Here is a 13,479-nt window from a genome sequence, read left to right on the forward strand (position 1 = left end):
CTCAAAGCAGTTCAGCTAAAGACAACATATCTAAACGGAAACCAGAATTTCTGCCCCCTACCTCTAAAAAACCCCCAGTTTTCTTGGTTGTTAGTATGCTAAGGAATTTTAGATTGGATCTTAGCATTATACCTGTTAGTTTGTGGAGCTTCTGAATTCTGTTACTAGCCTCTGATGAGTGCTGGGTTTGTTGTTTGCTCTGCTTTGCTTTGCTTTAGCAGGCAATAATATGTATACCTGGTTTGGGGAATTCATTGCCTGGAATGAATTACAACTAATACCTCTCAAAAGAAAAGAAAATCAATTTAGCCCAACCCTAGGGTAAATCAGGTACTGGAAAAAGAATTTTAAAGCAAACATTCTTCCCATAATGAATAAAAAGTTAGGAAATCTCAGGAGAGAAATAGAAACAATGGAAAGGGAAACAAATGAAAATTCTGGAACAGAAAAACACATTTGAAATAAAATATTTGCTGTATATACTTAATAGCTAAAAGGAGATGGTAAAGGGAAAAGTAAGTGAACTTGAAGAGAGAGCAGTAGAAATTATGTAGCGTAGGGACACCTGGGTGGCTCATTCAGTTAAGTGTCCAACTCTTTGATTCAGCTCAGGTCACGATCTTACGGTTCATGAGTTTGAGTCCTGTGTCGGATTCCATGCCGACAGTGTGGAGCCTGTTTGGGATTCTCTCTCTCCCTCTCTCTCTCTGCCTCTCCCCTGCTTGCACTATCTCTCTCTCAAAAATAAATAAAATAAACTTTTTTAAAGAAAGAAATTGGGGCACCTGGGTGGCTCAGTCAGTTGAGCATCCGACTTCGGCTCAGGTCATGACCTCATGGTTCGTGAGTTCAAGTCCTGCATTGGGCTCTGTGCTGACAGCTCAGAGCCTGGAGCCTGCTTCAGATTCTGTGTCTCCCTCTCTCTCTGCCCCTCCCCTGCTTGTGCTCTGTCTCTCTCTCAAAAATAAAAAAGAAATAAAATAAATAAATAAATAAATTAAATTAAATAAAAAAAAAAGAAAGAAAGAAATTATAGGGGCAACTGAGTGGCTTAGTTGGTTGAGCATCTGACTTCGGCTCAGGTCATGATAATTGTGGTTCGTAAGTTCGAGCCCGGCATCGGGCTCTCTGCTATCAGTCCATCAGTGTGGAGCCTGCTCTGGACCCTCTGTCACCCTCTCTCTGCCCCTCCCCCACTTGCACTCTCCCAAAAATAAATAATTTTTTTTTTTAAAAGAAATAAATTTGATTCATCTGGGTGGCTCAGTTGGTTAAAAGTCTGACTTTGGCTCAGGTCATGATATCGCAGTTTGTGGATCTGCGCCCCAGGTTGGGCTCTGTGCTGACAGTTCAGACCCTGGAGCCTGCTTCAGATTCTGTGTCTCCCTCTCTCTCTGCCCCTTCCCAGCTCACACTCTCTCTCTCTCACAAAATAAACATTAACAAGTTAAAAAAAAAAAAAAAGAAATTATACAATGTAAAGAAGAGAAAAAACGATTTTTAGGACCAAACTTCAGTATTTCAAGGACATCTCAAATGAGAGTTACTAGACGGGGTTACAATAGCTTCCATTCATGCCACCACAGCAAGAATCAAGAACTCTGAAAGTTGAGGCAATTACTTCTTTGGATATATAACAACATAGTAAAGCATGTCAGAAAGTGCAAAAAAGGAGGCATTCAACAGAGCAAAAACAAGCAACAGGCTGGTTGTCCAGCCTGGTTGTCCCCTGGTTGTCCTAACAGGGGATTAAAGAAACTCTTTCTGGAGCTCAGTCCCAGGAATTAGAGCAGTCTCAGGCAGACAGACATCCAAACGTGGGTTTTGATGGAGTCTTATTTACAATTTAGTCAAAGGCAAGCTCAAAAAAACTGAGGTTCACGTTTCCCCATCACTGTAGTTGGCTCTTGAAACAACAAAGTGAACCTCTGGTTACTTCTCACATGTAGGCTGCACAAGAACCCAGTGGCAGTGATTCTGACCCTAGGCTGACATCTCCGGGCCTGAGATCTGAGCTCCTCGGGCAGGACAGCCTGGAAGTGCTCCTGTACCAGCATCTCCACAATCTGCTCTTTGTCTGAATATCAGGTCTCAGCCACTGTCCAGAAAGTTTCTGGAGATGTCGGAGGACATCCCTGGGTCCAGCTGCATCCTCATAGTGGAATTTCCTGAACGTCTGCCAGGAGGCTGCAGCGTTGGGAGGATTCCTTTGGGACATGGTCTCATGGTCTTCGACAGAGTCTTCATAGAGGCTCTCTGATGGAACCTGGACCTGGGGAGCTGATATTAGGACAACTTCTGACTCCTCGGTCATCATCTCATTTGATGGTGACCTTCTTTTATCATTCTGGACTGATCTGTTTGAGTCTCTAGGTACCCTTCAGTCTCCTTTCTGGGACTCTGGAAAGGGATGTCTCAGACTCCTGTACAGGTACCACAACAGAGGGCAGGGCGGGGTGGGGCGGAGCTGCCTGGTGACCAGACTGGAAGCCTGAAACCCACTCTAAGAAAAGGAAACCAACTACCTGGCACAGAGCTTTGTAGCCCACCACTGGAACCAGACAAGAGATTTTTTTCTAATGAACAAAACCTCAGGGACCTTAAATTATATCAAACAATTCAACAGATGAATATATGGCATCCAAGAAGGAGAGCAGAAGGGGAGAGGAGGAGCTAGGAGAGAATCATGGGAGAATTCCTTCCCTGGAGCCTCACAGGGAGAACAGCACTGCCAACAACACTTGGATTTGGGACCTCTGGCCTCTAAAGCTGTGAGACAATAAATCTCTGTTGTTCTAAGCCACTCAGTTTGTGGTACTTTGTTCTGGAACCGATAATACACTCCCATTCAATGCTAACCATGTCCAAAAGAGTGTGTTGTCTATCATTTGGGGGTACATTATTCTAGAAACATCAATTAAGTCAAAGTGAATGGTTGCACAGACCCTAATCGCCTTTGCTGACCTTTGTTTAGCTGTTCTAGCAAATGCTGAGAAAGGGGCATTAAAACCCCCAGCTATAATTCTGAAATTGTTTGCTTCTCTCTTTAATTCTGCCAATTTTTGTATCATGTATTTTGGTAGGCTCATAAACGTTTTTGATTGTTATGTCTTCCTGATGAATTTAACTTTTATTGTTACAAAATAACAATCTCACTATATATATCTTTTATTTTATCTCTCATAATATATTTTTCCTTGAAACTTATTTTCTCCTATATTGATAGAGCCACTCCAGCCCTCTTGTATACATTGTTTACATGGAATTTTTTACTATATATTTACTTTTAGTCTACATAGTTAGGTCTTGTCTGTGGCTTGCATAGAGTTGTTTTTTCTTTTTTTCTTTTGGCGCGGGGTTTGAACTCATGACCCTGAGATTAAGAACTGATCTGAGATCAACAGGTGCTTAACCAACTGAGCCACACAGGAGTCCCTGTTTTTTCTTTTTATAGAAATCCATGGTGACAATCACTACCTTCTGATGAAATGTTTGGTCCACAAAATTTAATGTAATTATTGATGTTTTGGTTTTGACTTACCATTTCATTATTTGATTTGTATTTTTCCTATTTGTTTTGTTTTCTTTGTTCCTACTTTCCTGTTCTTTTTTTGGGGGGGGGTAATTTGAATACTTTTTAGAATTATATTTGAATTTTCCCATTAGCTTTTTCTCTGTATTTCTTGGCATTCTTTTTGAGTAGTTGCCCTAGTGATTAAAACATAGATTTTTTCAAGTGTATTTATCTATTTTTGAGAGAGTGCAAGCAGGGGAGGGGCAGAGAGAGAGGGAGAATATCAAGCAGGCTCCACACTGTCAGCCCAGAGCCCAATGTGGGGTTCGAACTCATGAACCGTGAGATCATGATCTGAGCCAAAATCAAGAGTTGGACGCTTAACCAACTGAGTCACCCAGGAACCCATAAAATATAGATTTTTACCTTTTTACAGTCTAATTAATTATTACTGTACCTCATCAGATAAAATACAGAAATCTTACCACCATTGGTTCATATCCCTCTCCCTCCATCCTATATGTTAGAGTTCTATGTATTTTTACATCTATATATATTACAGACCCTATGAGAATCATCACACATCTGTCCAATTTCCAAAGGAACCTCTCTGAGATGAGAACAAACCCCCAAACACTCAAAAATATATACAATGGCCCCAAGGAAGCAAGTTTTTTCTTCTAAGTTGGCTAGTAAATGCCAGCTTCTTTTTGGTATCTATCGTTAGGCTAGGGCAACAGTCACCTGGAAGTCATTTTTAAAGCCTCCTCTTCACCAGAAACATCTTATAAACAACCAATCACCTAAATGGAACCATTCACTGTATTTAAGTTGTCCATACTCCTGTTCCTTCACTTTGAATACTCAAAATGGGCTGCTAGAAAATCCAGAAATGGGTACCCACCAGGCTTTCAATTTCAAAAAATAGCATGGCACGGTCAAAAAAGACATACTTCTGACTTTGAAAGAATTATAAGTGGTCCACTTTCCCACTGGCTACTGCCAGCCTTCTATGCAAAGTTACTAAGTGAAGTTGTAAGAAATTGCTGATTTTATTGACTCCCCCCTGAAGTTAAGACTTTGAAAACAACTTTGTTTTGGTGAATATAGAAAGTCCTCTCCACATTGAGAAATGTTGCTTTCAGTGTCGTTCTCCACTCTGCCACTTCTTCCCTCCTCTGCAGGTTGCATTTCTTCATTCTTATTAACGCTAGACATTTAGCAGACACTAAGTATAGGACTGACACATGCAGTCAACCCACCTCCTGTGATGACAGCAGGGCTCCCTCACAGGTGACACAGTATTTCAGGTGAGCTGGATTCCCTGTGCCACAGGTGCGGCAGATTATTTTCTCCTTAAAAAGAAAGAATAAGAAAAACATGTTCCTCTGAGCAAACAACCATGCAAAGAAATCCTTGAGCAGTCTTTTCAGTCAATCAGCCATCTATTGACCTTTTTTTTTTTTTTTTAACACTCAGGATTTGTTTAGGAATTATTACAACATAAACAGTGTCAGAAATTTGAAAATAATTAAAAACATTTTTTATGTTTATTTATTTTTGACAGAGAGAGAGAGAGACAGAGCATGAGCAGGGGAGGGGCAGAGAGAGAGGGAGACACAGCCTGGCTCCAGGCCCCGAGCTGTCAGCACAGAGCCCGACGCAGGGCTCGAACTCACAGACCACGAGATCATGACCTGAGCCGAAGTCGGACACTCAACCAACTGAGCCACTCAGACGCCCCCCCGAAAATAATTTTAAAAGAAACAAAACCCAAACTGAAGAAACAAACTGAAAATGAGTGTTCATTTGGCCTTAAAATGCAAAATTTTACACTGATTATGTGTCAGTTTTTTTGAGTTTTTTTCCCCCCCAATGTGGAAAACATGATTGTTGGCTTTATGTCTCATGGCTTGAACAATAAACAGAAAAGTCCAAGACTAGCAAAAGCTGATCTACGCGTTTACAAGCAATTTAACTCTTGGGGCACCTGGATGGCTCAGTCGGTTAAGCGTCGGACTCTTGATTTCAGCTCAGGTCATGATCTCACAGTTTGTGGGTTCAAGCCCTGCATTGAGCTCCACACTGACAGCACAGGGTCTGCTTGGGATTCTCTCTCCTTCTCTCTGTCCCTCCCATGCTCTGTCTCTTTCTCTCTCTCAAAAATAAACAAACTTTAAAAAAAATTATAAGTAATCTAGCTCTTGGACTGGGGTTTACCCCATGGGGCTTCATGTTAATGAATTTAGGTTTGCTCTGTACTTTCTCACTCAGAAATGGAAAAATGAAAAGACTATCTTAGAAAATAAATGGTAATGGGGCACCTGGGTGGCTCAGTTGGGTTAGTTTCTGACTTTGGCTCAGGTCATGATCTCACAGTTCAAGCCCTGCATTGGGCTCTGTGCTGACAGCTCAGAGCCTGGAGCTTGCTTCGGATGCTTGTGTCTCCCTCTCTCTCTGCCCCTCCTCCGCTCGTGCTCTGTCTCTCAAAAATGAATAAATGTTAAAAAGTTTTTTTTAAAAAGAAAAAAGAAAATAAATGGTAAGTGCAACTTTCCAAGTCAGGAAACTGAGGATAGGTTGCAATGCAGAAAATGGAAGGGATGGAGGGACAGAGGGAGAGAGAGAGGAAGGGAGGGAGGGAGGGAGAGAGGGGAGGAAAGAGAAGGAAGGAAGGAAGGAAGGAAAGAAAAAGAAAGAAGGAGGGGGGAACAAAGAAAGGAGGAAAGAAAGAAAGGAAAAGAAAAGAAAGACTAAAATAGTCTAACTAGAGTTCAGCTATCAGAGGTTTGCTAACAGCTGTTCAGTCACTGGACCATTCTGCACTATCAGGATACTATTCCCTTCAATTATCAATGCCCAGTGTCACACAAATGTTCCTTTCTACTCGTGTCTACATTTCCCAGGTGTCCTGAAACTGACACCATGTGTTCTGAAGCTCGACAGGCAAAGAAGACCATTAAGAGAAAGAAAATCCAACTCCCAAGGTTTTAGTTCCAATGCCACTAGGAAGGCTCTGAAGTCCCTGACCTTTGCAAGCCTGGTTAATTCCACTCTAGTAGAAGATTCCAAGTTCTTGTAACTCAAAGAACTCCTAATGTGCAAATGGCCGGCTGACTGCTATTCAAAATGGCAGAGGATCACAGACTTGCTCTCAATGGATCCTGACACTCCCTGGTTCCAGCATTTTTCAAAGTTGCTTAAAGTCTTTGTAGCATGATCTACAACTGCCAGAGCTTTTCTGTGAGATTTAAGGCTGTGATCTTCCTGAACATGTTGCCTCAGAAAAGATCTGGTGACACTTGTTGTTGAGAAATGAATCAAATTTCTTGTCCCTGTGTTAAAAAAAATACTAAGATCAAACAAAAATAACATAGCTGTTTGCTGCAGGAAATATTCTGGAAAGAGTGTAAACCAGTAAAACTGCTTACTTATTAAGTCCAACAGCTTACCTCAAGACCCTCACCTTGCAGGACCCACAATCCAAAATCAGTATATCCTCACATTGTTAACATTTGTTTGTGTGCATTCACGTGTGCACATGTGCATGTGACCTGGTAACACCAGAACCTACTCTCTTAGCAAATTTCTACTATACAGAGATGGATATGTTAATTAGCTTGGAGTAATTATTTCACTATGTACGTGTATATTAAAACATCATCACCTTAAGTATGTTAAAGTTTTATTTAAATAAACTATTTTTAGGGCACCTGGGTGGCTCAGTTGGTTGAGCGTCCAACTGCAGCTCAGGTCATGATCTCACAGCTCGTGAGTTCGAGCCCCGCGTTGGGCTCTGTGCTGAGAGCTCAGAGCCTGGAGTCTGCTTCAGATTCTGTGTCTCCCTCTCTCTCTGCCCCTAACCCACTCATATTCTGTCTCTGTCTCTCTCAAAAATAAATAAACATTTAAAAAAATTTATTTAAATAAACTAAATTTAAAACTAGCATGTCATAACTTTGCCCAATCCAAACTAACTCTGCTCTATCCCAACCCTGCCTTGCAAAAACGCCCTTAATTTTTTTTAATTGTAGTTTTATTTATTTGAGAGAGAAAGTGTGCACAGGGGAGAGGCAGAGAGAGAGAGAGAGAGAGAGAGAGAGAGAGAGAGAGAGAATACCCAGCAATCACCCAGGTGCATCACTAAAATCCTATAAATACCTTCCCCTGCCTTCTCCCTTCAGAGACACTACCAAGACAAAGTACCAGTCTACCTTACTGTTATCAGGTCCAATAAACATAGCCTTCTTGGTCAACAGGTGTTTCTAATGGTTTTGGTGGTGGCTTTTTAACACCATGTCATGGCTCACTTCCTTGAAGAACAGTGACCATAACCCACAGATAGAAATAATTTTACATCATAATCACTAACTCATAGATATCTATAGGGATGACTTGGGATTGAGGCCACCATCAGACTACCTTAAAGAAGATGCTACACATCTATGATGAGGCCTTTTTTTTAAAGTCAATACTTCATTGGCCACCTCATCCACAGCATTTGCAGTATGTCTAGTTGAATGGTTCTAAGCAATTTGGTGGACCCAGTCAGTTACTGGGGTAAAATTTTTCCTTGCGAAGTAGCTGGAAGATAAGAACAAATTTCTGATCTAGGTGAAAGGCTTTGACAAAATGAAGTGAGGAAGAATGTAGTAGGTCATTGCAAACTTCAGCTCAAAGTGGATCTTGTAACAGATGCCAAGCTAAAGTTCTGCTTGATGCAGAGCTGTGGTCACACTGGCTTCAGCCCCAAATCATTGTGTCAGAGGTGGGGGGGTCCCATAAGGAGGTAACTGACCTAGTCATGTGAATCATCAGAACTTTTTCAGTAATAACTTCAAGAGGATCCCTGCCCTAGGCCTCTCAGATTTTGGGAACCCAATATGACTGGAGACCTGGAGGTATGCTATATATTGTTAGTTGGAGTCCCAAGAAAACTGATGATCTCTTGGTAAAGGAAAGCTCATGTATTCTGGTGAAATATGAGATGCTCAAATTAATTTTTAACTTTAGAGAATGGCCAGTGGGATACATTTGTTTAAAAAGCAAAACAAGGGGTGCCTGGGTGGCTCAGTCAGTTGAGCATTTTACTCATGATTTCGGCTCAGGTCACAATCCCAGGGTCATGAGATTGAGCCCCATACCAGGCCACTGCACTGAGCGTGGAGCCTGCTTAAGATTCTCCCTCTCCCTCTCCCTCCCTCCCTCCCTCTCTCTCTCTCTCTCTCTCTCTTTCTGCCCCTCCCACCTCTAAAATAATAAATAAATAAAAACCAAAACAAATCCAAATCCAAATGTGTGAATATATATGCATGTTTCTGTGCATTCTAAAAAATACATAGAAGGGTATTTATTATCATCAGTTATTTCGGGAGGATAGAAATAGAGGTGGGTGGGGAAATTATGCACTTCTTTGTATATCTTGGGACTATTTCACTTGTTACAAAAAATTAGAGAATTTTTAAAAGTGTAAAATCCTCTCTTATTCTGAAATATAGGCACCTGTGCCAGAGAGTAAATGGAGAAACTTCTGGTACTATAGCTTCTAATCTTGGCAGTATAAATATATACATATATTTTTTATTTATATTTATATTTATATATTTATTATATTTATATATATTTATATATGTTATTTATATATATTTTTATATATATTATATATATTTTGTTATATATTTATATTTATATATATATTTTATTTATATGTATTTTTTATTTATATTTTTATTTATATTTTTTTATTTGTATATATATATATATCCCTCAGCATTGACAAGTCCTTTAAATCAACAGAAGATCGGTCCGTAGCAGCAGACTGTGGGCAGGAAGAGGACGGGTGGTGCTTCATGCACTACGTGGAGTGAGATGGAGAACAACACAAAAATAACAGTCCCTGCTGGTGCCTTGGGGAAGGTAAGGCTGTTGGCTTCTGTCAACAACAGGAATTCCCACTGACCTTGGAGGTGCCTCTCTGGGTGAAAATGTTATCTAAAAATCCACTGCCCTTGTAACACTTGGGAAAGCCCCTGGGATGCAGATTCTCAGCCCAGGGTTTCCAAACAGGTATCCTGTGAGTAGAGGCAGCAATACTGATTGGCCATAAAAATCAGGAATTTCCCTTTAAGATCAGATGTTACGGTGATAAAAGTCTCTCTAGAAAATCAAGCCTGACTAAATCCTATCCCTGCTTTCAACCCTTCAGGGTGCACTGGGAGAAATCTGAGCTGCTAAGTATGGTAGAGAAGGCACCATCTTGCACAGCCCACAGCACCCCCAGCATTTCTGCAGCTCAACAAAACCGAACTGTTTACAGAGTTTTGAAGCACACCCTGCAGTTTCCAGTCTCTGGACATCTTCCTAGAATGCCCTCTACCCCACCCCACCGCCAACACACACAGGCATATACACACAAGCCACTTTTCTTTGTCCCATCCCTTCCCCATCTGGCAAACGCTTGTGCCTCCCACGATATCCCTCGAATGACACCCCCTTTTAAAAGCTATCCCTGGCCCCAGCCCCTGGTAAGAGTGAGTGAATTCTCTCTCTGTGCCCCCACCCACCCACCACGACTGCCACCTCCACCACTGCAAGTGTGTGCAGGCACAGGGGCAGTGGGTCCAGGGATCAGAGCCCAGGGAATGTTGGGTGCAGAGGACCAGAGAGTGGTCCAGGAAGCAGCACGCTGGGGAAAAGTCACATTGAAGGTGTCTTTGAAAAATCCCTTCAGCGCAGGAGGGTTCATACCAGAGGTGCAAGGCAGAACTCAGAGAAACAGCTGAAGGAAGTTTCATGGCTGCACCATGGTGACGGATGCCAGCAGCCTCAGACTAGGCCTGAATGCCTGTGACCCCTGGAGACTACTCCTTCCTCAGACCCCTTCCCTCAATCTTTACTATTCAAGGGACCCTAAAGCGAGTATCCACTGACTATAATACCTCAGGCTCTTAACACTCCCCGCTCCATCCATCCAACAAAAAAATTAGTAAATTTTCATCTACCTGACCTTGGCCCAGCCAGTTCTTCCACACCTCATTTCTGAAGGCTTGCACTGCTTGGAGTACTTAAAAACCTTTCAGAGCCTAAATGTCCATCAACTGACGAATGGATAAAGAAATTGCACTTTATATACACAATGGAATACTACGTGGCAAGGAGAAAGAATGAAATATGGCTTTTTGTAGCAACGTGGATGGAACTGGAGAGTGTTATGCTAAGTGAAATAAGTCATACAGAGAAGGACAGATTCCATATGTTTTCACTCCTATGTGGATCCTGAGAAACTTAACAGAAGACCATGAGGGAGGGGAAGAAGAAAAACAAAATGGTTAGAGAGGGAGGGAGCCAAAACATAAGAGACTCCTAAAAACTGATAACAAACTGAGGGTTTATGGGGGGTGGGAGGGAGGGGTGGGTGGGTGATGGGTATTGAGGGTACCTGTTGGGATGAGCACTGGATGTTGTATGGAAACCAATTTGACAATAAATTTCATATAAAAAAAAAAAAGTCCTAAAAAAAAAAAACAAAAAAAAAACAAAACTTAGCAGAGAAAATGAGAGAAATCTTGAGAGTGCAGGCAGGCATGTCCAATTCAAGAATGTCTAGGAGAGGAAAGAGGATCATTTGGGGAGTAAATAGCTGAATGGTTAGAAAAAGTAAAAAAGATTTGGTTATCTCAGTCAAGAATCCTTAAGCAGAGCAGCAAATAGAGATTCAGACTTTCCTCAGTATCCAAAGTCCCCTTATTATAAAATTTTTACAAAACTTTAATAAATACGTTTAAACATTTTATCTCATATTAGTGGCATAAAAATAAATATTAAGTATATTCAGAATGTATTAATAAACAACTTCTTATCAAATTAAAAAAAAACTTTCAGAGTGAAGGGGAGCTTGGAGGTAGAAGAAAAAGTGGATTTGCCTTTTCTCCATTGGCCCAAATGAAAATCCACAAAGTGACTTAGGAGTGTTACTATTCCAACTGACATTAAATCTATGCATTTTCTTATTACTAAAAATAAAAGACTGTCTAAGTTGGGGCGCCTGGGTGGCTTAGTCGGTTAAACAACCGGCTCTTGATTTCGGCTCAAGGTCATGATCTCATGGTTTGTGAATTCGGGCTCTGCATCGGGCTCCACAGTGTGGACAGTGTGGAGTCTGCCTGAGATTCTCTCTCTCTGCCCCTCCCCCCACCTCAAAATCAATAGATAAACTTAAAAAAAAATAAACTCTTAAAAAAATTGTCTAAGTTAGCTGTATGCATTTTGGCCTTCAAATCCATGTTCAGGGAACACATTTCCTTGTATCTCTCTTACATTATAGATCCTATTGGCAGGTCAAACTGTTGGGCAGCATGCGTCCCCAACCATTAGAATGGATTTTGTTCACAGATATTAGTTTACCAATTGTTCACCAACTCCACCAGCTAAAGACATTTAACTGCTTATATCACTTTCCATATATTTTATTCATGCTTTTACAGAATCACGTTTCATTACCTTCAAGCGGAGGCTGGCCTGTGGCTGCAGCTGTAGAGTAAGAGAGGCCTCACACACCACACAGATGGGAGTGTTCATGGGCACCATGTTTCCACACTCTGCACATAAGCCCATCTGCACAAAGAAAGAGGTTTGTCTTGGAATGCAAAAACCGAAGGTATAAGTAGATCTTAGAATATAAGATTTGATTTGCTTTTGTAAAAAACGTTTTAAAATAATTACCTTTAATCTAATTTTGTTTCTTTTGTGAGTAAAAAATGTTTATTGTGGAAAACAGGCGTGTGAAAAACAGAAAAGAAAAAATATCTTTGGGACACCTGGGTGGCTCAGTCGGACAAGTGTGTGACTCTTGATCTCGGCTCAGGTCATGATCTTGCAGTTTGTGAGTTCGAGCCCCATGCCAGGCTCTGTGATGACAGTGCAGAGCCTACTCGGGATTCTGTGTCCCTCCCTCACTCATGTGAGTGCACTCTTTTGTCTCTCAAAATAAACAAACTTAAAAACAATTTTTTTTAAAAAGGAAAAAAATATCTCTTTTTTTCAAGTTTATTTTGAGAGAGAGTGTATGTGAGCAGGGGAGAGCAGAGAGAGAGAAAGAGAGAATACCAACCAGTGTGGAGCCTGATGCAGGGCTCGAATCCATGGACCATGAGATCATGACCTGAACTGAAATGAAGAGTCAGATGCTTAACCAACTGAGACACCCAGACACTCCAAAAATATCTTGTAAGCACAGTGGAGTAAGGAAGCCCACAAATCCTCTCTCCAAAAAGCAATTATAAAGTTGGATAAAACTGGGGAGCCTAGAGGTTCAGTCAGTTAAGCATTCGACTTCAGTTCAGGTTATGATCTCGGGGTTCGAAGGTTCGAACCCGTATCAGGCTCAATACTGACGGTGTGGATCCTGCTTGGGATTATTGTTCTCTTGTGTTTCCCTGCCCCTCCCCTGCTTGTGCTTTCTCGCTCTCTGTCAATATAAATAAATAAAAACTTAGAAAAAAAAAGTTGGATAAAACTGTCATTTTGGATACAAAATACAATCATTTCAGACTCTGAAAGTCACCAAAGGCACACAAGAAACTGAAAAGTGGTGAATTTCAGATAAAAACACTACAAGTCTACATGGTTCCTGCTTGAGGCTATCCCCACCCTCCCCCAGCTCTGTTAGTGTGGTAGCCTCACTGGGGCAGAACAGACTGCAGAAACCAGCAGCTGCTGATAGGCAGGGCTCACTTGATTTGGAGGACTGTTCAGATGACAGTCTTAGTGGCAAGCAAACAGGGAGGGCCAGTGGCTCTACTAGCCTGAAATCATGGTCCTTTTTGAGGCAACTAGCTAGGGATTTAACAGAGAGTTCCAGGAGGAAGGTCAAATATAGGGGGTTTGAGAAGCTCCCCATATACCCTTAGTTGAGTGGAGGGTATGCACACGTGCGGCATAAACCAGAGTGAACATAAGCCACTAAC

General features: G+C 41.4%; 1 protein-coding gene across 11 annotated transcripts in view; it reads right to left on the bottom strand.

The window, feature by feature from the left end:
• The window catches only part of DZANK1 (double zinc ribbon and ankyrin repeat domains 1), a 72,254-nt gene that overhangs the window by 24,881 nt on the left and 33,894 nt on the right, over positions 1-13,479 (bottom strand). For all 11 annotated transcript variants that reach the window (XR_005782160.1, XM_040447801.1, XM_040447804.1 and 8 more), the window contains 2 exons: positions 12,014-12,127; positions 4,777-4,869 (listed from right to left, as the gene is read on the bottom strand). Coding sequence is in view for 10 of the 11 variants with exons in the window: in XM_040447801.1 (XP_040303735.1) it covers positions 4,777-4,869; positions 12,014-12,127 (207 nt within the window). In the remaining variant the exon portion in view is untranslated. The remainder of the gene's footprint in view (positions 1-4,776; positions 4,870-12,013; positions 12,128-13,479) is intronic.

The sequence above is a fragment of the Herpailurus yagouaroundi genome, unplaced genomic scaffold (assembly GCF_014898765.1).
Source record: "Herpailurus yagouaroundi ecotype Mexico unplaced genomic scaffold, PumYag 196, whole genome shotgun sequence".
Lineage (NCBI taxonomy): Eukaryota > Metazoa > Chordata > Mammalia > Carnivora > Felidae > Herpailurus > Herpailurus yagouaroundi.